The sequence below is a fragment of the Cherax quadricarinatus genome, chromosome 82 (assembly GCF_038502225.1).
Source record: "Cherax quadricarinatus isolate ZL_2023a chromosome 82, ASM3850222v1, whole genome shotgun sequence".
Classification (NCBI taxonomy): Eukaryota; Metazoa; Arthropoda; class Malacostraca; order Decapoda; family Parastacidae; genus Cherax; species Cherax quadricarinatus.
In genome coordinates, this window is record NC_091373.1 from 184,685 (window position 1) to 205,799 (window position 21,115).

The 21,115-nt window shown below is 39.0% G+C and overlaps 3 protein-coding genes across 5 annotated transcripts in view; 1 reads left to right on the forward strand and 2 right to left on the reverse strand.

Annotated features, from left to right (window-relative positions):
- Positions 1-21,115, reverse strand: part of LOC138850937 (alpha-aminoadipic semialdehyde synthase, mitochondrial-like) — a 218,327-nt gene that overhangs the window by 184,684 nt on the left and 12,528 nt on the right. The gene's annotated exons all lie outside the window — the stretch shown is intronic.
- The window catches only part of LOC128702884 (pre-mRNA 3' end processing protein WDR33), a 117,848-nt gene that overhangs the window by 39,015 nt on the left and 57,718 nt on the right, over positions 1-21,115 (forward strand). The window contains exons 5-7 of the mRNA XM_053797371.2: positions 546-753; positions 3,529-3,691; positions 7,984-8,178. Of these exons, the coding sequence (XP_053653346.2) occupies positions 546-753; positions 3,529-3,691; positions 7,984-8,178 (566 nt within the window). The remainder of the gene's footprint in view (positions 1-545; positions 754-3,528; positions 3,692-7,983; positions 8,179-21,115) is intronic.
- The window catches only part of LOC128702885 (uncharacterized), a 28,691-nt gene continuing 17,705 nt past the window's right edge, over positions 10,130-21,115 (reverse strand). For both annotated transcript variants that reach the window (XM_053797372.2, XM_070102505.1), the window contains exon 4: positions 10,130-11,919. In XM_053797372.2, coding sequence (XP_053653347.1) covers positions 11,414-11,919 — 506 coding nt within the window. In that variant the 3' untranslated portion in view covers positions 10,130-11,413. The remainder of the gene's footprint in view (positions 11,920-21,115) is intronic.

A 21,115-nucleotide genomic window follows, 5' to 3' on the forward strand; every position in this document is an offset into this window, starting at 1 on the left:
GATGTTATTCTTCCTTGCTCTATACATGAAATCACAGCTTCCCTATCTTCATCAACATTTAACAATTCCCCTTCTTCTTTCTTTCTTTCTTTCTTTCAACAAACCAGCCATATCCCACTGAGGCGAGGTGGCCCAAAAGGAAAAACAAAAGTTTCTCCTCTTAAATATAGTAATATATACAGGAGAAGGGGTTACTAGCCCCTTGCTCCTGGCATTTTAGTCGCCTGTTACGACATGCTTGGCTTATGGAGGAAGAATTCTGTTTCACTTCCCCATGGAGGTAAGAGGAAATAAATAAGAACAAGAACTGGTAAGAAAAATAGAAGAAAACCCAGAGGGGTGTGTATATATATGCTAGTACATGTATGTGTAGTGTGACCTAAGCATAAGTAGAAGTGGCAAGATGTACCTGAAACCTTGCATGTTTATGAGACAGAAAAATAACAATTCCCCTTGTCATTATATAATTAAAGACTATCAGGTGCTGGAGGCTCACCTATTACTACCTATGTTTATATTAATAGTCTTACTATTTTTTTTTTTAGCTCAGCCCCTAAGCTATACACTGCTCAATCTGCCAAGAATGAAAGTAAACAAAGCGATGCTGCTGCTAGTCCCATTACCGTGCAAGGACCAACTGCACCTCTGGAAGTAACAGCTGAACCCAAAAAAAAGAAGACAAAACCTGATTCCCCAAATACTGCAGCACAAATTTCTAACATGATGACTCAAGCTCAGGAAATGGCAGAAAAGGTATAGTATTTAGAATGTTGATCATCTGTTTACAAATTTTTCATATTTTTTTTTTTTTCAACAAGTCGGCCGCCTCCCACCGAGGCAGGGTGACCCAAAAAAGAAAGAAAATCCCCAAAAAAGAAAATACTTTCATCATCATTCAACACTTTCACCACACTCACACATTATCACTGCTTTTGCAGAGGTGCTCAGAATACAACAGTTTAGAAGCATATACGTATAAAGATACACAACATATCCCTCCAAACTGCCAATATCCCAAACCCCTCCTTTAAAGTGCAGGCATTGTACTTCCCATTTCCAGGACTCAAGTCCGACTATATGAAAATAACCGGTTTCCCTGAATCCCTTCACTAAATATTACCCTGCTCACACTCCAACAGATCGTCAGGTCCCAAGTATCATTCGTCTCCATTCACTCCTATCTAACACGCTCATGCACGCTTGCTGGAAGTCCAAGCCCCTCGCCCACAAAACCTCCTTTACCCCCTCTTTCCAACCCTTTCGAGGACGACCCCTACCCCTCCTTCCTTCCCCTATAGACAGACAAAAGACACCAGCAATCCTACCATCATGTAAAACAATTACAGGCTTTCGTTTTACACTCACTTGGCAGGACGGTAGTACCTCCCTGGGTGGTTGCTGTCTACCAACCTACTATATATTATTCATATTATTAGCAGAATTTAATTGGTATTTAAGTTAGTACAGTAACTTGCTCTCTAATTATACTATAGGCACAGTAGGCACTACTGCTGGTTTAAAAACTTCAATTTTATCTATATTGTATGTGTACTTTTTCCCAAACTCCTACTTGGCTCCTACCACAATCTTTTTAATAATATCAATCATTAAATCATTTAAGAGTGCAGCTAATTGTTCAGAAGAAATACCCACCATTATCTACAAGAAAGCTGCATAAGTTTTTTATTTTTTTTTACCTCTTGCCATCTGCTATGGTAGGGTGACTCAAAAAAGTACACATATTTGCCCTCAATCATTTAATAACTATCTTGCCAGAAGTGTACTGCCATCACTATTCAAATAACCTTCCAACCACAACATCTTCACCCCAAATGCATGAATATGATCTCCAACTCTTTCAGTATGTCTCTATAAATTGTCTGAAGACACTAAAGCCATATTCAACATTCTCTTTATTTAATGCTAGTTTAGCCAAGGCATCAACAATATCATGGTCTTGGAGGCATACCTGGAGTATACCTGGAGGGGAATTTAGGGGTCAATGACCCCGTGGCCCAGTCCGTGACCGGGAAATCCACAAAAATTGAACTATCCCTCTTTCCATATCTTTCACATCCTTCCCTACCTGACCAGTCAATCCATCGTTCCTCCCTCCATCCCCCTATTTTTCCTGCATTTTTTTATTTAAATATTTTTTTAACACACTCCCAAGCTTTGATAGCCGTATCGTGTGTGTGGGTTCTGATATCTTAAGCAATAGTGGCAGTCCTTTGAGGGGGAAAACTGTGGGAAAAAGAGAATTATGTCTTGAATGATTGTACTGTTGGCCGTGAACATATATACTTGATTCTGTGTATACTTTAAGTTGAAAATGTATAAAATATTGAAAGTGCCAAGGACCAGCTTAAACCCAGTGTTGTAGAAAAAAGGGAAGTGTTATTAATGTTGAACTCGTTTTACTGTGGAGTGGTTTGAGAATCTGGACTGATCATTAAACTGTAGTGAAAGGAGTAGACTAATTCAGGGAAACAAACTGTCCATTACTGAGAAAGAGCATTTAGTATAATTAAATGTGAAGTGAGTTAGGGGGAATGATTATCCTTAGAGGCCTATGGGAAAACTGGCTTTGTTTACTGGGATAGTTTGAAGTTTTTTGATTTGTACTCCCTGCATTGCAGGCAAGAAAGATATATTATTATCTATACCTGAAAAATCGTAGAGGGACTGGTCCAAAATCTTCCCAAGCAAATCATTCCCTACGAAAGCAAAAGACTAGGCAGATGATGCAACATACCCCACTGAAAAGCAGGGGTGCCATGAGTACACTAAGAGAAAGCACAATAAATGACCAGGGTCCAAGACTGTTCAGCAGCCTACTATCATATATAAGGGGAATTACCAACAGGTCCCTGGCTGTCTTCAAGAAGGAACTGGACAGATACCCAAAGTCAGTGCCTGATCAGTCCTGCTGTGGTTCATATATGCTGGATTGTGTGTGGCCAGCAATGACAGCCTGGGTGGCCAGTCCAGCATTGACCCCCTAGAACAACCTCCAGGTAGGTAGACTTTCCATCTTCCACCGAGATAGGGTGGCCCGAAAATGAAGAAACACTTTCACCATCATTTCATGACCATCATTCCAGAGGTGCAGTGATATTATTGCTCAGATGACCCTCCAAGTTGCAGTATCCCCACCCCTCCTTCAGAGTGTAGACACTGTACTTCTCACCCCCAGGACTCAAGTTTGGTTAACAGGTTTCCCTGAATGCCTTCATAAGTGTTACTTTGCTTGCACTCCAACAGCATGTCACATCATAAAAACCACTTGCCTCTACTCACTCTTATCTAACAACAGAGTGGGAATTGCTTTTAAACTTTCCAATACTAGGTATATAATGTAATTGGGAAGTAGATGATAAGTAATAAGAAAATAGAAAGAGGTACTGTATGTGCATGTATTTCAGTTATCTACTAATTTTACATAAATTTTGCCCTTGATGCTGTTTGTATAATGTAATTAACATAAAATTTCCTTTTGTAATTCATTTTCTGATGATTTTTCTTCAGGTACGAGCAAGTACAGTAACAATAACAGTCCCTCGACAAGAAGGACAAAATCCTCCACCTGCAGAGGAGAAGAAGAAAGAAGGGAAATCACGCAACAAGAAAAACTTAAGGTGTGCTGGTGGACAGATATGGGAGGACCACTCTCTGAATGAATGGGACACCGGTAAGTTAATTAATTTGTTTTATGTGTAGTACAATTTTTTTGTATTGTACCGAATGATTTGGATAACTGAGAAAACATGGGAAAGATTGCTGCACTTTTCAAAATAGAAGAAACAAAATTTCATATTGTCATTTCCTGTGAGTGCTGCCCTTCATTTCTTAGTGTTATCATTTGATTATTTATTTTTTTGTTGGTGTGGAGTAGCTTTGGTTCTGTCTTCGTTTTGGCTGTTATGTCCTTTTAAAAATTTCCCTAATGTATGAAAGAGGGGACGGTACCTTAGGATTGGCAGAGAGCATGCATAGCTCCCTTGTATAAAGGTAAAGGGGACAAAAGAGAGTGTAAGAATGTAGGAAAGCGGGAGATTATTTTCCAGTAAAGGTGGGCCTTATACAGGGATGCATGATGTCACCATGGTTGTTTAATATATTTATAGATGGGGTTGAAAGAGAAGTTGGGGAGAGGTGTAGGATTATAAGATAAAGAAGGAAATTGAAAATTGACATGGGGAAGAGCAATATGATGAAGATAACAAAAAATTTATGTAGTGAAAGATTGGATGTGAGATTGGAGGGAGGGAGTATGGAGGAAGTAAATGTATTCAAATATTTAGGAATGGACTTGCTTGCAGACAGGTCCATGAAAGATGGATTAAACCATAGAATTGATGAGGAAGAAAAAGTAATTGGTGCACTGAGGCATCTGTGGAGACAAAGAACATTATCCACGAAGGCAAAAAGGAATATGTATGAGAGTATAGCGGTACTAAGGCTCTTATATGGGTGTGAAGAATGGGTTGTGAATGTTGTAGCAAGGAGGAGGCTGGAGGCTATAGAGATGTGTCTGGGGGCAATGTGTAGTGTTAATATTATGCAGAGAATTCATAGCTTGGAGATTAGGAGGAGGTGTAGTGTTACTAAAAGTACAATCCAGAGAGCTGAAGAGGGATTGTTGAGGTGGTTCAGACATTTAGAGAGGATGGAACAAAATAGGATGACTTGTAGGGCATATGAATCAGTAGTGGAGGGAAGGTGGGGTAGGGGTTGTTTTAGGAAAGGTTGGAGGGAGAGGGTAAAGGAGGTTTTGTATACAAGGGGCTTAGACATCCAGCAAGCATGTGTGAGCATGTTAGATTGGAATCCTTGCTTATGCCCCCCAGAATGAAATCCTGGCTGCTCTGCTGTCTGGTCCTGCTGTTTCCATTTATAACCTCTCAAACTGCCTGTTCTTGTCTACACTATCAATTTCCCTTAGATTCCCTTTGTTATACAAAATATTTATCTGGTTCTGCTTCCCTTCAGTGTCTTTAGATTAAATTCTGTTAGCCTTTCCTTGTGGCTCATGACCTTTACCTTAAGAACAAGCTTTGTGTGTACTTTTGCACTTTCTCAAGTTTCTTAACATGCTTTTTCTGGTGCAGGTTCCATACAAGTGCTGTATACTTTAAGATGGACCTGACAGATGTTGAATAAAGAGCCAGAAATGATTATTGAGATTTCTTCTTTCTTTCAACACACCGGCCTTATCCCACCGAGGCGGGGTGGCCCAAAAGGAAAAACGAAAGTTTCTCCTTTTACATTTAGTAATATATACAGGAGAAGAGGTTACTAGCCCCTTGCTCCCGGCATTTTAGTTGCCTCTTACAACACGCATGGCTTACGGAGGAAGAATTCTGTTCCACTTCCCCATGAAGGTAAGAGGAAATAAACAAGAACAAGAACTAGTAAGAAAAATGGAAGAAAACCCAGAGGGGTGTGTATATACATATATGCTTGTACATGTGTGTGTAGTGTGACCTAAGTGTAAGTAGAAGTAGCAAGACGTACCTGAAACCTTGCATATTTATGAGACAGAAAAATGGACAGCAGCAATCCTACCATCATGTAAAACAATTACAGGTTTCCGTTTTACACTCGCTTGGCAGGATGGTAGTACCTCCTTGGGCGGTTGCTGTTTACCAACCTACTACCTATTGAGATTTGTGAAGGCCAATATGAGCCTTTGGTAGTATACCAGGCACTATACTCACCCTCTAGATCTTTCTCTTTCAGTGAAGTCCATAGCCTCTGTCCCCCTAGGCTGTACCCCCATTTCTTGTCTTCTTGCCATTTCCCAGATCTTCATGAACTTGCATTTACTGGGGTTGAATTCAAGCAACCACTTATCTGACCAATCTTATAATTTTTCCTCATCTGTTTTTATTCTACTCGTCGATTTTACATTCAGCAAACAGGGATATATCTGAATGTGATTCACATAAACAAGAAACAGTCCTGGTCCTAATACCAATCCTTGCAGAAACCTGCAGTTACTCTTCCCCATTCTGATGTCTCTTCTCTGACAGTCACTCTGCTTCCTTACCCTAAAACACTTTGTTCCACCGGACTATGTTCCATGTTATTCCCAGCATTTTACGGGGTACGGTATCAAATACCTTCTCACGGTCTAAGAAAATGCAATCCACCCATCCCTCTTTTTCCTATCACACATCTGTTACTTAGTCATAAAACTCTAACAAGTTAGTAAAACAGGATTTGCCATCTCTATACTCATGCTGGTTATTGCTTGTGAAGCCATTTCTCCCCAAGTGTTCTTCCACTCTTCCTCTAATAATTTTCTCTATTACTTTGCAAGATATGCATGTGAGAAAAACTGGTTTGTAGTTGAACATTAAAATGGTATAAAATACCGACAGATTGTTAGGTAAGACACATATGCAACAGTTAGGTATCTTTATTTCGAAACGTTTCGCCTACACAGTAGGCTTCTTCAGTCGAGTACAGAAAAGTTGATAGAAGCAGAAGATACTTGAAGACGATGTAATCAGTCCATCACCCTTAAAGTTTTGAGGTGGTCAGTCCCTCAGTCTGGAGAAGAGCATTGTTCCGTTGTCTGAAACAATATGAAGTTGAAGTGACAGAATGGGGCCTTATATAGTGCCAGGAGGTGAGACGTAGGTTGCTTTGGGAGGGCAGGTCCCTCTCAAACCCAGCCGTTCTCACTAGTAGAGGTTGTCGAAGTTGATGGTCTGTACCAAAGCAAGCAACCTACGTCTCACCTCCTGGCGCTATATAAGGCCCCATTCTGTCACTTCAACTTCATATTGTTTCAGACAATGGAACAATGCTCTTCTCCAGACTGAGGGACTGACCACCTCAAAACTTTAAGGGTGATGGACTGATTACATCGTCTTCAAGTATCTTCTGCTTCTATCAACTTTTCTGTACTCGACTGAAGAAGCCTACTGTGTAGGCGAAACGTTTCAAAATAAAGATACCTAACTGTTGCATATGTGTCTTACCTAACAATCTGTCGGTATTTTATACCATTTTAATGTTCATTCTGTCAGACACTGCAACACAAGGGTATCTTGGTACAGACCATCAACTTCGACAACCTCTACTAGTGAGAACGGCTGGGTTTGAGAGGGACCTGCCCTCCCAAAGCAACCTACGTCTCACCTCCTGGCACTATATAAGGCCCCATTCTGTCACTTCAACTTCATATTGTTTCAGACAACGGAACAATGCTCTTCTCCAGACTGAGGGACTGACCACCTCAAAACTTTAAGGGTGATGGACTGATTACATCGTCTTCAAGTATCTTCTGCTTCTATCAACTTTTCTGTACTCAACTGGTTTGTAGTTCAAAGCCTTCTGCCTATCTCCTTAAATATAGGGCTACATTTGCTGTCTACCAGAATGGCAACTGTCCTGTATCCATTGCATTTTTTGTAGATCATAACTGGTGGTTCAAACAATGCTTCCATTCCTTCTTGTAGAATCCATAGTGACACTTTGTCAGGTCTCAGTGCCTTTGATGTATCCAGGTCCATCAAAATCTTGTTGTGTGGATGGCATTCAGTACTTGTCAGTCCATCCTGTTCCCTACTTATTTTGGTATTGCCCATTTCTACTGAGAAGACCTCTTCAGATAGTTTGATAAATGCTTCACAGATTTTCCTTGTCATTGTGAGCTGCTCTTTTTCTTTCCTTCCTCAGTCGAATTAATTAGTCCTTTACCATCATCTTTCTTCATATGTGACTGTGATGCAGTTTTGGTTCATGTGTGGCCTTTGCTGCTGTGTCATTCTCAAATTGTTGCTCAACCTCTCCTCACCCTAGCATATTCGTTTCTGGCTAATCTACTTGCTTCTCTGTTCTCATGTGTGGGCAAAATGTCATTAATAAAGTATCCACTACACTTAGGTTTCATTTATTCTACCTTGTCATTTCGTATGCCATTCCAGTTCCTGCACTGTTTCTTTATGAATTTTGTTCTCTTTTTTTCAGATGATTTCCGGATATTCTGTGGTGACCTTGGAAATGACGTTACAGATGAATTACTAACTCGCTATTTTAGCCATTTCTCTTCATTTGTGAAAGCAAAAGTGGTGAGGGATAAGCGCACAAATAAAAGTAAAGGATATGGCTTCATAAGTTTTTCTGATCCACAAGACTACATACGAGCCATGAAGGAGATGAATGGTGAGTACAGTTTAAGTTTTTCCATTTTGAGTACTACTTTTATTGCAGTACATTCCTTGTTTTTAGTTCTCCTATATTGTGTGACTTTTGTTTGGCATAATTTACTGGCAGTAGATGACAAAATATCAGCATGCAGGGAAATACATATCACTATCTTGTTTGAGGAAAAGTGGAGGCCTATTAATCATTTTGCCCTCTGGCAGGATTACCAATCTTTTTTTATGTTAAAATTTCAAATTGTGGGTAAATCTTGCAAACTTCTGCTTACATTCAGTATTCAATATATCTTTAATTTTCAATATTGTACTTAATATTTCTTAGTCTTGATAAGTTTAATTTCTAATTTCCATGGGAAAACAGATTTGAATTCTTCCCCATAGGCAGTTAAGTCGTAGAAATTGATCAAAGTGCCTGTAACAAGAGATAGTTGTCCCTTTCCTGCATGCAATTACCATACTAAAAAATTAAGGACATTTTTGGGTTAGTGTGATTGAATGTTTGTAGTACAGATGTTCAGCATGAACTGATTGTTAATGACATTGAATGAAAGGAAGATGGATATCCTACCACTGAAGCAAATTTAAAAGGGTTTGACTGGGAAGGATTTAAAATACTGTAATTAGTTCAGGTAAATTCAAGAATTGTGAAGTTTAGAATATCAGTGGGCTGTAACAAATGTTTATGCATCTTGCACCTTGAGGTAAGAGGCATTTCTGCACTCAAGTTCCATGAAATACCAACAGGAATTGCAACTCATCTTTATAAATTTTATAGCACTACTTATAAATTTGTTGATAAATTTTCTGTCAAGTTTGCCCTCTGTTTATGTTTTTCCATGCACATGTTCACTCCCACTTCCTTGCTGACTCAAAGTGAAGATTCAAAGGATCATTCATATGCCTCTGTATGGCTGATAAGGGCTTTTTGTCAACATGAGTAGCTCATACTATTTATGTAGCCATTTAGTTTGCTCTTTCCTCCTGGAGGAGGAGGAAGATCTGTATATATCCTGTCTATCATATAGGCCATATTATATAACATTAAAAGTGTTACCCAGTATATAGTAAGCATATCTCTGTAATGGCATAGCTCTGATACTTTGGTCATTGGATTGGCTAGAAAATATAAAAGAACTCATTATTGTAGCCCTTGTCTGTTTCATGGAATCAAACCTGTAATGCAGTACAAATTGACTTTGCTTTATAAGCTTTTAACCATGGGAATGAAGCCATCTTTTGATGTTGAATGTATTGGGAGGGTGATGCTGTATGATCATTCTAATGCCTATTTGTCCTGACTTTACTACTGCAACTACATCATAAGAAATAAATATCAAAATGGTATACAATACTGACAAGTTGGTAAGTAAGACACATAGGCAACATTTAGGCATCTTTTTTTCTGAAATGTTTCACCTACACAGTAGGCCTCTTCAGTCGAGTACAGAAAGTAGGCAGGAGCAGTAGAGATGTGAAGACGATGTAATCAGTCCATCACCCTTGAGGATATAGATTTGAGGTTGTCAGTCCCTCGGCCTGGAGAAGAATTCTGTTTAATAGTCTGGAACAATGTGAAGAACAAGTGCCAATGTGGAGACTTATATACTGTCAGCAGGAGAGGTGTAGAGTAGTAGAAGAAAAAATGTAATCACTGAGAGGTCATGTCTCTCTCAGATCCAACCATCCTCTCTTGAAAATGTTGTCCAAGGTGTTTTCTCTTCTGTACAAGATGCCATTGTGTTGCAGTGTCTGACAGAGTGAATATCAAAATGTTATACAATACCAAATGTAATCACTGAGAGGGACATGACCTCTCAGTGATTACAGTCTTTCTTCTACTACTCTACACCTCTCCTGCTGACAGTATATGTATAAGTCTCCACACTGTCTCTTGTTTTTCACATTGTTTCAGACTATGAAACAGAAATCTCCTCCAGGCTGAGGGACTGACAACCTCAAATCTATATCTTCAAGGGTGATGGACTGATTACATCGTCTTCACATCTCTTCTGTTCCTGCCTACTTTCTGTACTCGACTGAAGAAGCCTACTGTATAGGCGAAACGTTTCGGAATAAAGATGTCTAAATGTTTCTTATGTGTCTTACCAACATCATGAGGAATGATTCTTTTGTTTGCTAAAAACTTACTTTCATTTACATACTGAAAATATAGGTAATGACTTTCTTTACATCTCTGTGGTTCTCTACCTTTAAAGCAAACTTAACTATTTTACATCTGCCATTAATTTACTTTCCGTTTATCCTTGGGAGTCATAGCATTTTATAGTACTATTATTACAATAAAAATATAGTGTCTGTCTGTATTTAGTAAGCTATTTTAATTTCCTCTATGTATCTTAATTTTTGTGTCATTAATCAGTCTGCTAATAACCCCATTTCTCATATACTCTCTTTTTAATCTAAATTAAACCATTCTGTTCTTCACCATTTTGGCACGTTTTAATCTTTATTAAATATTAAGTACAGTGTTGTTATTTCAAAAATCTTGTGCATATAATCACAGTAGAGTTCCACTTGAGCAGAAATCTAAAATATTAAAACATTATATAAAAATTCTGTAAAAATAGCCCTTGACTATTTAAAACTGCTTTAATGTTACTGTCTTGTATAAAACTACTTGATCAAATGTTGTAGTGCATAAATTTATCATAAACGAGCATTGGCTGTGAGCAAAGTAGTGAAATAACTCGGCATTCTGTTAAGTGTCAGTCACATAATATGGAAATGTTCTTTTGAAAAGTCAGTGTAATGCAGTTTTTTATTTAATACATTTTTAAGGTATTACAATTCAATTTTCTCATTGACATTGTTTTCCTTGTTCATGGTGAATTATTTTTAACTGATAATTTTTGTATCATCAGTGTTGCATTTCTGTTCTATTTACCAGTTCTTAACTCTAACTGGTTCATTTGGTCCATACTTCTAGTAAAGAACAATTTTTGATAATATTTTAACATAATTTTTTATAAATAAATTTAATGGGCATTTCAGAGGAATTGGAAAATTAAAGAGGAACCATTTTCATTAGGAAGTGTATGAGAGGGAGAGCAAGAATGTTTAGCCTAAGCGTAAAACTGGGCTTGAATGGTGGTTTGGGTAGATTGGAGGATCTTTTAATGACTTGGAACTATTTAGTTATTTTTGTAACATGCAAAAGGACTGTTTAACAGTTCACAGGTTATATGCTGCTAGGTGATGAGTGGAAATGAAGCACCTCATCTGCCCATGGGACCCCACCCATGGGAAACGAAGAGGTGAAAGAGTGGTTTATCCTCTTGGTGGAGTGTGCTACTTCTGAAGCTTGCTTTATGTCTGTCTCCGCCACTGCTGCTTTCACCACCCACCATGCTTATAACTTGTGGGAAGTTTGGTGACCTCAGGCTGTTTGTTGCATGACGTATCCAGGGATGTTTAGGTGGTGAGGAACCTCCAGCTCCCCATCCAGAAGATGCAAAAACTCCACTTCGTTTATTTTCATTTGTTATCAGGTTTCCTTCATCAAGAACAAATCCAAGCCAGCTTCGTTCATTGTTGCCTTTGTAATTCTCTAAGGAATTTTTAAAGGCATCATTATTATTTTTACCATCACTGCGTTTTCCTAATGGACTCCAAGTTCCTGAAGTAAAAATCGAATGGAAGCGACGGTACTGGGGTTTCTGCTGTGTTTGCTCCAGTTGTTTTGGGGATACCAGAGCTGCATACCGGGCTCCTCCATTACCACCTGCAGGTTATTAAATATTAGAATTTATTCTACATTTTTAACTGAGTACTGTCTAACATTAGTGCAGAAATACAATTACTTTTACTGTTCTTAAAAATGACAAGCTAGTGAGTGGACATATTAACCCTTTCAGGGTCCAAGGCCCAAATCTGGAGTCACGCACCAGTGTCCAAGAATTTTCAAAAAAAAAATTTGTTATTTTTTCTTATGAAATCGTAGAGAATCTTTTTGTGAAGGTAATAAAACAAAAAGTACGAAATTTGGTGGAAAATTGACGAAATTATGCTCTCGCGAATTTTGATGTCAGCGACATTTACGAATCGGCGATTTTGCCGACTTTGACTCCCATTTTAGGCCAATTACATTATTCCAATCAACCAAATTCTTAGCTATTTCACTAGTATTACTTCTATTCTATCGATTGAGCACAAGAAATCGCCAAGTCAACTGTTTCAACTACAAAATAAAGTGATCGGAAATTGTTAATTTGGCCAATTTAACACAAAGTTCAAAATATTCCAATTTCAAAATAGGGTCCAGAATAAACAATGTAGGCATTCCTGGCACTAAACTAATGTTTCCTCTGTTCATTAGTTATGTTTTGAGGCTTTACAAATAAATTCCATTTTTTTTTATTCACATAATGAATTTTTATTCACACCAAAAAATAGAAGATTTACTGTTATGCAATACTGTAATAATTGTATAAATATCATCACTATATTTGTGAATGTATATTAGACCCACCAGCTGACGTGTATTAGACGTGTGAGGTCGTTTGTTTACGCTTGAATATCGGCAAAAATTTAACATTTCCGCTACTTTGAGCTCAGTTTCAAGCCATTTCCATTGCTAAAACCAATCAAAATCATCACTATTTCTGTAATATGTCTTCCATTCTATCAAATGAGACCAAGAAATCGCAAATACAACTATAAAAAACATACGAAAAAACACTGCAAAGTTGCTGTTTTAATCGAAAAATCATGATTTAAGTTTTTTTCTCTCATTATACACAGTGTGCTGCAGGATCTGTTTTATGTGGTGCACACATACCACATAGATGTATTCTCTCATATCTAGGCCCAAATGTACCACTCACAGTTTATCAGAGTGAGCTGAGCTCATGGCGTAGATCTACGGTTTGGACCCTGAACGTAAAGCCATAGATCTACGGGACGGACCCTGAAAGGGTTAATAAATAATGGGACTTTTTTTTTTTTTACCACATCAGATGTGTCATGAAGGTAGGGTGACCCTATACAAAAAAGAAACGCAACTGCCATCATTCATTCAACATCTGTCTTGCCAGAATTATGCATGTATTACAATTTAGTAACCCTCCAAAGAGCAACATCTGCAATAACCCCCCATCCTCATCCAGCTAACCATTCCCTTGAATGTTAAAATAGGTTAACTTGCTTACTCTCCAACAGTATGTCAAACACTAGAGGCCACTTGTCTCCATTCCTTCCAGTGTAACACATCCACACAAGCCTGCTGAATGCTCAAGCCTTAGCTACTTACCTCCTCCACAACCTTCCCCTCCTAACTCTTCATGGTACAACTAATGCATCTCCTTCCTTCCACCCCAGGATTTATACACCCTCTGCATCTTCTTTGCTTTATCTTACCTAAATGAATAATACTTTTCGTAATCCACACCATCTTCTAATTTCTTTGCTAACAATTACTGTATAATAATTCACTGAATCATGCAACATCATAACTTGAATATAATTAGAAATGAGAATTAACATTATATGCACCAGAAAGGTTGGTTAGAGAAAAATCACATTTCGGTTATATATTCAGGCCTTACTTTACGGCATTTCACTTTAGGGCATTTTCCTAACATAGAGGTTTTAAATTATATATGCATTCTTCATTTATTTAAACTTCTTACAATAAATATATCACCACTCACTATAAGCTCAGGACGAAAATATTTTAAGGTAAGTAATGTGTGTACTGTATATGCAATTTTAAGGCCTAGCTCTATTGCTCACTTAATAGATGATAGTGTATTAATCATGTTATCAGGCCTTTACTTGTATTGGAAAGTGAGTAAAGGCTTTCATTCATTTTACAGCAATCTTTGCTTTACAGCAGTAGCCCAGAACCTAACCTGCTGTATAAGTGGGTCCCTCCTGTATTGTGTACATGCACTTTCTCAATATTACAGTAGTTGTCACTTAATACCTGTGAAAACACTCAGTATCAGAGACAATTACTGTAAGCTCCAGTAATGGTAATTTGTTTCTGTGGACACACACTTTAGTACCTCTTGTTGGTGTAACTCTTCATTCTCACCTCCGACTCCCTCAAACACCAGTTTTCCAGTTTGCATTTGCCCCCTGTATTCATTTATATAATTTCTTGGGTGGGTTCTTTTTCCTGCTTACATCCTTGTTGGGTACTTGCTGAGGCATTAATCTTTCTGTTTCATGTTTACAGTTCGTGACTCACAAAATCGCTATAACCTGATTGCAAACAAGCCATGGTATGGGTGGGGTTAGAACCCATGGCAAGTGAGTCGTAAAACTCCAGGCCAGCTTGTAAGCCATTATCCAGCTGGCCCAGTGGCTTACACACTGGCCTGGAGTTTTATGACTTGCTTGCCATGGGTTCTAACCCTACCCATACTCAGGGTTAGGGAACTGCACCACTTAACGTTTGAGACGGAATGTTCAGTAAGTTTAATTTTAACAACCATAGAATTGACTGGGAAAAAATAAACCAAGAGTTATCAGACATATCCTGGGAATCAGACATGAGCACCCTAAATCCCCACCAGTGCCTAGAAAAGCTGAATACGGTAGCATACAAAGTATGTATGAAGCACGTACCATTGAGGAAACCCAGAAGATCAGATATAGAGAGAGAGCATAGAAGATGGTACAGAAGAAGAAAATGGGTTACTGAATTGCTTAAAAACACAAATATGTTGCAACAGGGGAAAGACAGGCTTAACCAAGAGATCACTGAATTAGAGCAGAAACTCAGGATGTCATACTTAACGGAAGAAGTACAAAGGTAACAAAGGGCTATACAGGATATTGCAAGAAATCCAAAATATCTCTATTCCTATGCAAAATCCAAACTAAGAACCACCTGTAGAATTGGACCATTATGAGTCGGTGTTCAGCAACCCACTAAATGAGAGCAAGGTAGAAAAGGCAGAAATATTTTTCACTCCAGCAGAAGGCCGCGCAGACCAGCTAACGGACATTAGTACAAGTCCTATAGATTTCGAAAAAGAAATGGACAACATGCCCACGTACTCAGCACCTGGACCAGATTCGTGGACTGCTGTATTTATAAAGAAGTGCAAAGTACCACTAGCACGAGCCCTCAGTATTCTTTGAAGAAAGAGCTTAGATCTAGGTGAAATACTGAAGGCCTTAAAGAGTGCAGATGTAGCTCCTTTGCATAAGAGCACTAGCTAAAAATTACAGACCAGCAGCCCTAACTTCTCACATCATAAATATCTTCGAAAGAGAGATGAGACGGCAGATTACAAATTTCATGGACCAGCACACCCAGTATAACCCGAATCAGCATGGTTTTAGAGCAGGACGATCATGCCTGTCACAGGTGTGGAACCTTTATGACAGAATTACGGAGGCATTGGAAGAAGACCAAAACGCAGATGTGATTTACACAGATTTTGCAAAGGCGTTTGACAAATACGATCATGGAGTGATAGTGCACAAAATGAGAGCCATGGGCATTACGGGGAAGGTAGGCAGGTGGATTTTTGGGTTCCTAACACACAGCAAAACAAGTAGTAGTAAACAGAGCAAGATCCAGCATCAGCGAGGTCAAAAGCTCAGTGCCCCAAGGTACTGTCTTGGCACCTCTGCTGTTTCTCATCCTTATAGCAGACTTAGATTAAAACATCCGTCACACTTTTGTATCATCATTTTCAGATGACACGAAAATAAACATGAAGGTCAATACGGTAGAGTACACTTGAAAAATTACAGGAAGACATAAGAAGAGTTTTCCAGTGGGCAGTGGAGAACAACATGATGTTCAGTGGTGATAAGTTCCAGCTGCTTAGGCATGGAAAGAATGAAGAACTCAAAAGGAACACTATATACAAAACTCAAGTGGGTCACCAAATAGAACAAAAGGAACAAGTAAAAGACCTGGGAATAATTGTCAGCTGACTTTTCTTTTAAGGAACATAACAAGAGAGCAACTAGGTAGTAGGTTGGTAGACAGCAACCGCCCAGGGAGGTACTACCGTCCTGCCAAGTGAGTGTAAAACGAAAGCCTGTAATTGTTTTACATGATGGTAGGATTGCTGGTGTCCTTTTTTTCTGTCTCATAAACATGCAAGATTTCAGGTACGTCTTGCTACTTCTGCTTACACTTAGGTCACACTACACATACATGTACCAACATATATATACACACCCATCTGGGTTCTCTTCTATTTTCTTTCTAGTTCTTGTTCTTGTTTATTTCCTCTTACCTCCATGGGGAAGTGGAACAGAATTCTTCCTCCGTAAGCCATGCATGTTGTAAGAGGTGACTAAAATGCCAGGAGCAAGGGGCTAGTAACCCCTTCTCCTGATTATATTACTAAATGTAAAAGGAGAAACTTTTGTTTTTCCTTTTGGGCCACCCTGCCTCGGTGGGATGCGGCCGGTGTGTTGAAAGAAAGAACAAGAGAGCAAGGAGTGATTGGTGGAATGATGAAGTAAAGGGTGTGATAAAAGAGAAAAAGGTAGCTTATGAGAGGTATTTACAAAGCAGAAGTGTTATAAGAAGAGTAGAGAATATGGAGAGTAAAAGAAAGGTGAAGAGAGTGGTGAGAGAGTGCAAAAGGAGAGCAGATGACAGAGTGGGAGAGGTACTGTCAAGAAATTTTAATGAAAATAAGAAAAAATTTTGGAGTAAGTTAAACAAGTTAAGAAAGCCTAGGGAACAAATGGATTTGTCAGTTAAAAACAGAGTAGGGAAGTTAGTAGATAGGGAATTGGAGTTTTGGGTAGATGGCGAGAATATTTTGAAGAACTTTTAAATGTCGACGAAGAAAGGGAGGCGGTAATTTCATGCACTGACCAAGGAGGTATACCATTTTTTAGGAGTGAAGAAGAGCAGGATGTGAGTGTGGGGGAGGTGCGTGAGGCATTACGTAGAATGAAAGGGGGTAAAGCAGGGGTAAATGCAGGGGGGGGACATAGTGTTGGAGTGGTTGGTATTTTTGTTTAATAAATGTATGAAAGAGGGGAAGGTACCTAGGGATTGGCGGAGAGCGTGTATAGTCCCTTTATATAAAGGGAAGGGGGACAAAAGAGATTATAAAAATTTTAGAGGAATAAGTTTACTGAGTATACCAGGAAAAGTGTACGGTAGGATTATTATTGAAAGAATTAGAGGTAATACAGAATGTAGAATTGCGGATGAACAAGGAGGTTTTAGAGTGGGTAGGGGATGTGTAGATCAAGTGTTTACATTGAAGCATATATGTGAGCAGTATTTAGTTAAAGGTAGGGAAGTTTTTATTGCATTTATGGATTTAGAAAAGGCATATGATAGAGTGGATAGGGAAGCAATGTGGCAGATGTTGCAAGTATATGGAATAGGTGGTAAGTTACTAAATGTTGTAAAGAGTTTTTATGAGGATAGTGAGGCTCAGGTTAGGGTGTGTAGAAGAGAGGGAGACTATTTCCCGGTAAAAGTAAGTCTTAGACAGGGATGTGTAATGTCACCATGGTTGTTTAATATATTTATAGATGGGGTTGTAAAAGAAGTAAATGCTAGGGTGTTCTGGAGAGGGGTTGGATTAAATTATGGGGAATTAAATACAAAATGGGAAGTGACACAGTTACTTTTACTGATGGTACTGTGCTTATGGGAGATTCTAAAGAAAAATTAAAAAGGTTAGTAGACGAATTTGGGAGTGTGTAAAGGTAGAAAGTTGAAAGTGAACATAGAAAAGAGTAAGGTGATGAGAGTATCAAATGATTTAGATAAAGAAAAATTGGATATCAAATTGGGGAAGAGGAGTATGGAAGAAGTGAATGTTTTCAGATATTTGGGAGTTGACATGTCAGCGGATGGATTTATGAAGGATGAGGTTAATCATAGAATTGATGAAGGAAAAAAGATGAGTGGTGCATTGAGGTATATGTGGAGGCAAAAATTGTTATCTATGGAGGCAAAGAAGGGAATGTATGAAAGTACAGTGGACCCCCGCTTAACGATCACCTCCAAATGCGACCAATTATGTAAGTGTATTTATGTAAGTGCGTTTGTACGTGTATGTTTGGGGGTCTGAAATGGACTAATCTACTTCACAATATTCCTTATGGGAAAAAATTCGGTCAGTACTGGCACCTGAACATACTACAGGAATGAAAAAAGTTCGTTAACCGGGGGTCCACTGTATAGTAGTACCAACACTCTTATATGGGTGTGAAGCTTGGGTTGTAAATACTGCAGTGAAGAGGCGGTTGGAGGCAGTGGAGATGTCCTGTCTAAGGGCAGTGTGTGGTGTAAATATTATGCAGAAAATTCGGAGTGTGGAAATTAGGAGAAGGTGAGGAGTTAATAAAAGTATTAGCCAGAGGGCTGAAGAGGGTTTGTTGAGGTGGCTTGGTCATTTAGAGAGAATAGATCAAAGTAGAATGACATGGAGAGCGTATAAATCTGTAGGGGAAGGAAGGCAGGGTAGGGGTCGTCCTCGAAAAGGTTGGAGGGAGGGGGTAAAGGAGGTGTTGTGGGCGAGGGGTTTGGACTTCCAGCAAGCGTGTGTGAGAATGTTCGATAGTGAATGGAGACAAATGGTATTTGGGACCTGACGAGCTTTTGGAATGTGAGCAGGGTAATATTTAGTGAAGGGATTCAGGGAAACTGGTTATTTTATATAACTGGACTTGAGTCCTGGAAATGGGAAATACAATGCCTGCACTCTAAAGGAGGGGTTTGAGATATTGGCAATTTGGAGGGATATATTGTGTATTTTTATACGTATATACTTCTAACTGTTGTATTCTGGGCACATCTGCAAAAACAGTGATTATGTGTGAGTGAGGTGAAAGTGTTGAATGATGATGAAAGTATTTTCTTTCTGGGGATTTTCTTTCTTTTTTTGGGTCACCCTGCCTCGGGAGATGGCCGACTTGTTGAAAAAAAAAAACAAGACAGAGATCACAACAGCCAGGAAGATGACGGGAGGGTATTGAGAACTTTCAAAACAAGGGAAATAATGTGGATGGTGACATTCTTCAAATTGCTAATGCTCCCTCATTTAGAATATTGCTCAGTGCTGATGGCCCCATTCAAAGCATGAGAAATATCAGAGCTGGAACAAATACAGAGATTGTTTACAGCTCACATTGAGCCAGTAAAGCACCTAAATTACTGGGAACACCTTCAAGTCTTGAACATTTACTCATTGGAGTGGAGGAGAGAGAGATACACTGTATGTGATAATATTCACCTGGAATGTACTTGAGGGCCTGGTCCCAAATCTGCACACTGCCATAACAACATACAGTGGAACCTTGGTTTTTGTTTGCCCTGGTTTTTATAGAATTCGGTTTTCAACGACTTTTTCCGTCAAAATTTTGTCCCAGTTTTCGTTCATTGCCTCGGTTTTCATCGAGTTGACAGTGGTCCGCCATACCGAACATGTCCACCTGTGCCCACACAAAGCATCCCACGTGTTCTGAATCAGTCTGGCTTTGTTTCTTGTTGGTAGAGGATGGTAGTGATGGTGGTAGAGGGTGGTAGTGGTTGTGATGGTGGTAGAGGATGGTAGTGATGGTGGTAGAGGGTGGTAGTGATAGTGGTAGAGGGTGGTAGTGATGGTGGTAGAGATAACCTCTCCTTCCTCTCCCCTTCTTACCATCTTCCATATGTCAACAAGAGTCTTCAATAAAGATAAAAGTGATGTTAAATGTTCATTATCTATTTCATTAGTTCTTTATATTTATTTCTCAGATGACTGTGAAACAAAAACCTGTAACTGTTTTGCATGATGGTAGGATTGCTGGTTTCTTTTTCTGTCTCATAAACACGCTAGATAACAGGGATATCTTGCTACTCCTACTTACACTTTGGTCACACTTCACAGACACGCACATGCATATATATATATACATACATCTAGGTTTTTCTCCTTTTTCTAAATAGCTCTTGTTCTTCTTTATTTCTTCTATTGTCCATGGGGAAGTGGAAAAGAATCTTTCCTCCGTAAGCCATGCGTGTCGTATGAGGCGACTAAAATGCCGGGAGCAATGGGCTAGTAACCCCTTCTCCTGTAGACATTTACTAAAAAAGAGAAGAAGAAAAACTTTATAAAAACTGGGATGCTTAATGTGCGTGGATGCAGTGCGGATGACAAGAAACAGATGATTGCTGATGTTATGAATGAAAAGAAGTTGGATGTCCTGGCCCTAAGCGAAACAAAGCTGAAGGGGGTAGGAGAGTTTCAGTGGGGGGAAATAAATGAGATTAAATCTGGAGTATCTGAGAGAGTTAGAGCAAAGGAAGGGGTAGCAGTAATGTTAAATGATCAGTTATGGAAGGAGAAAAGAGAATATGAATGTGTAAATTCAAGAATTATGTGGATTAAAGTAAAGGTTGGATGCGAGAAGTGGGTCATAATAAGCGTGTATGCACCTGGAGAAGAGAGGAATGCAGAGGAGAGAGAGAGATTTTGGGAGATGTTAAGTGAATGTATAGGAGCCTTTGAACCAAGTGAGAGAGTAATTGTGGTAGGGGACCTGAATGCTAAAGTAGGAGAAACTTTTAGAGAGGGTGTGGTAGGTAAGTTTGGGGTGCCAGGTGTAAATGATAATGGGAGCCCTTTGATTGAACTTTGTATAGAAAGGGGTTTAGTTATAGGTAATACATATTTTAAGAAAAAGAGGATAAATAAGTATACAAGATATGATGTAGGGCAAAATGACAGTAGTTTGTTGGATTATGTATTGGTAGATAAAAGACTGTTGAGTAGACTTCAGGATGTACATGTTTATAGAGGGGCCACAGATATATCAGATCACTTTCTAGTTGTATCTACACTGAGAGTAAAAGGTAGATGGGATACAAGGAGAATAGAAGCATCAGGGAAGAGAGAGGTGAAGGTTTATAAACTAAAAGAGGAGGCAGTTAGGGTAAGATATAAGCAGCTATTGGAGGATAGATGGGCTAATGAGAGCATAGGCAATGG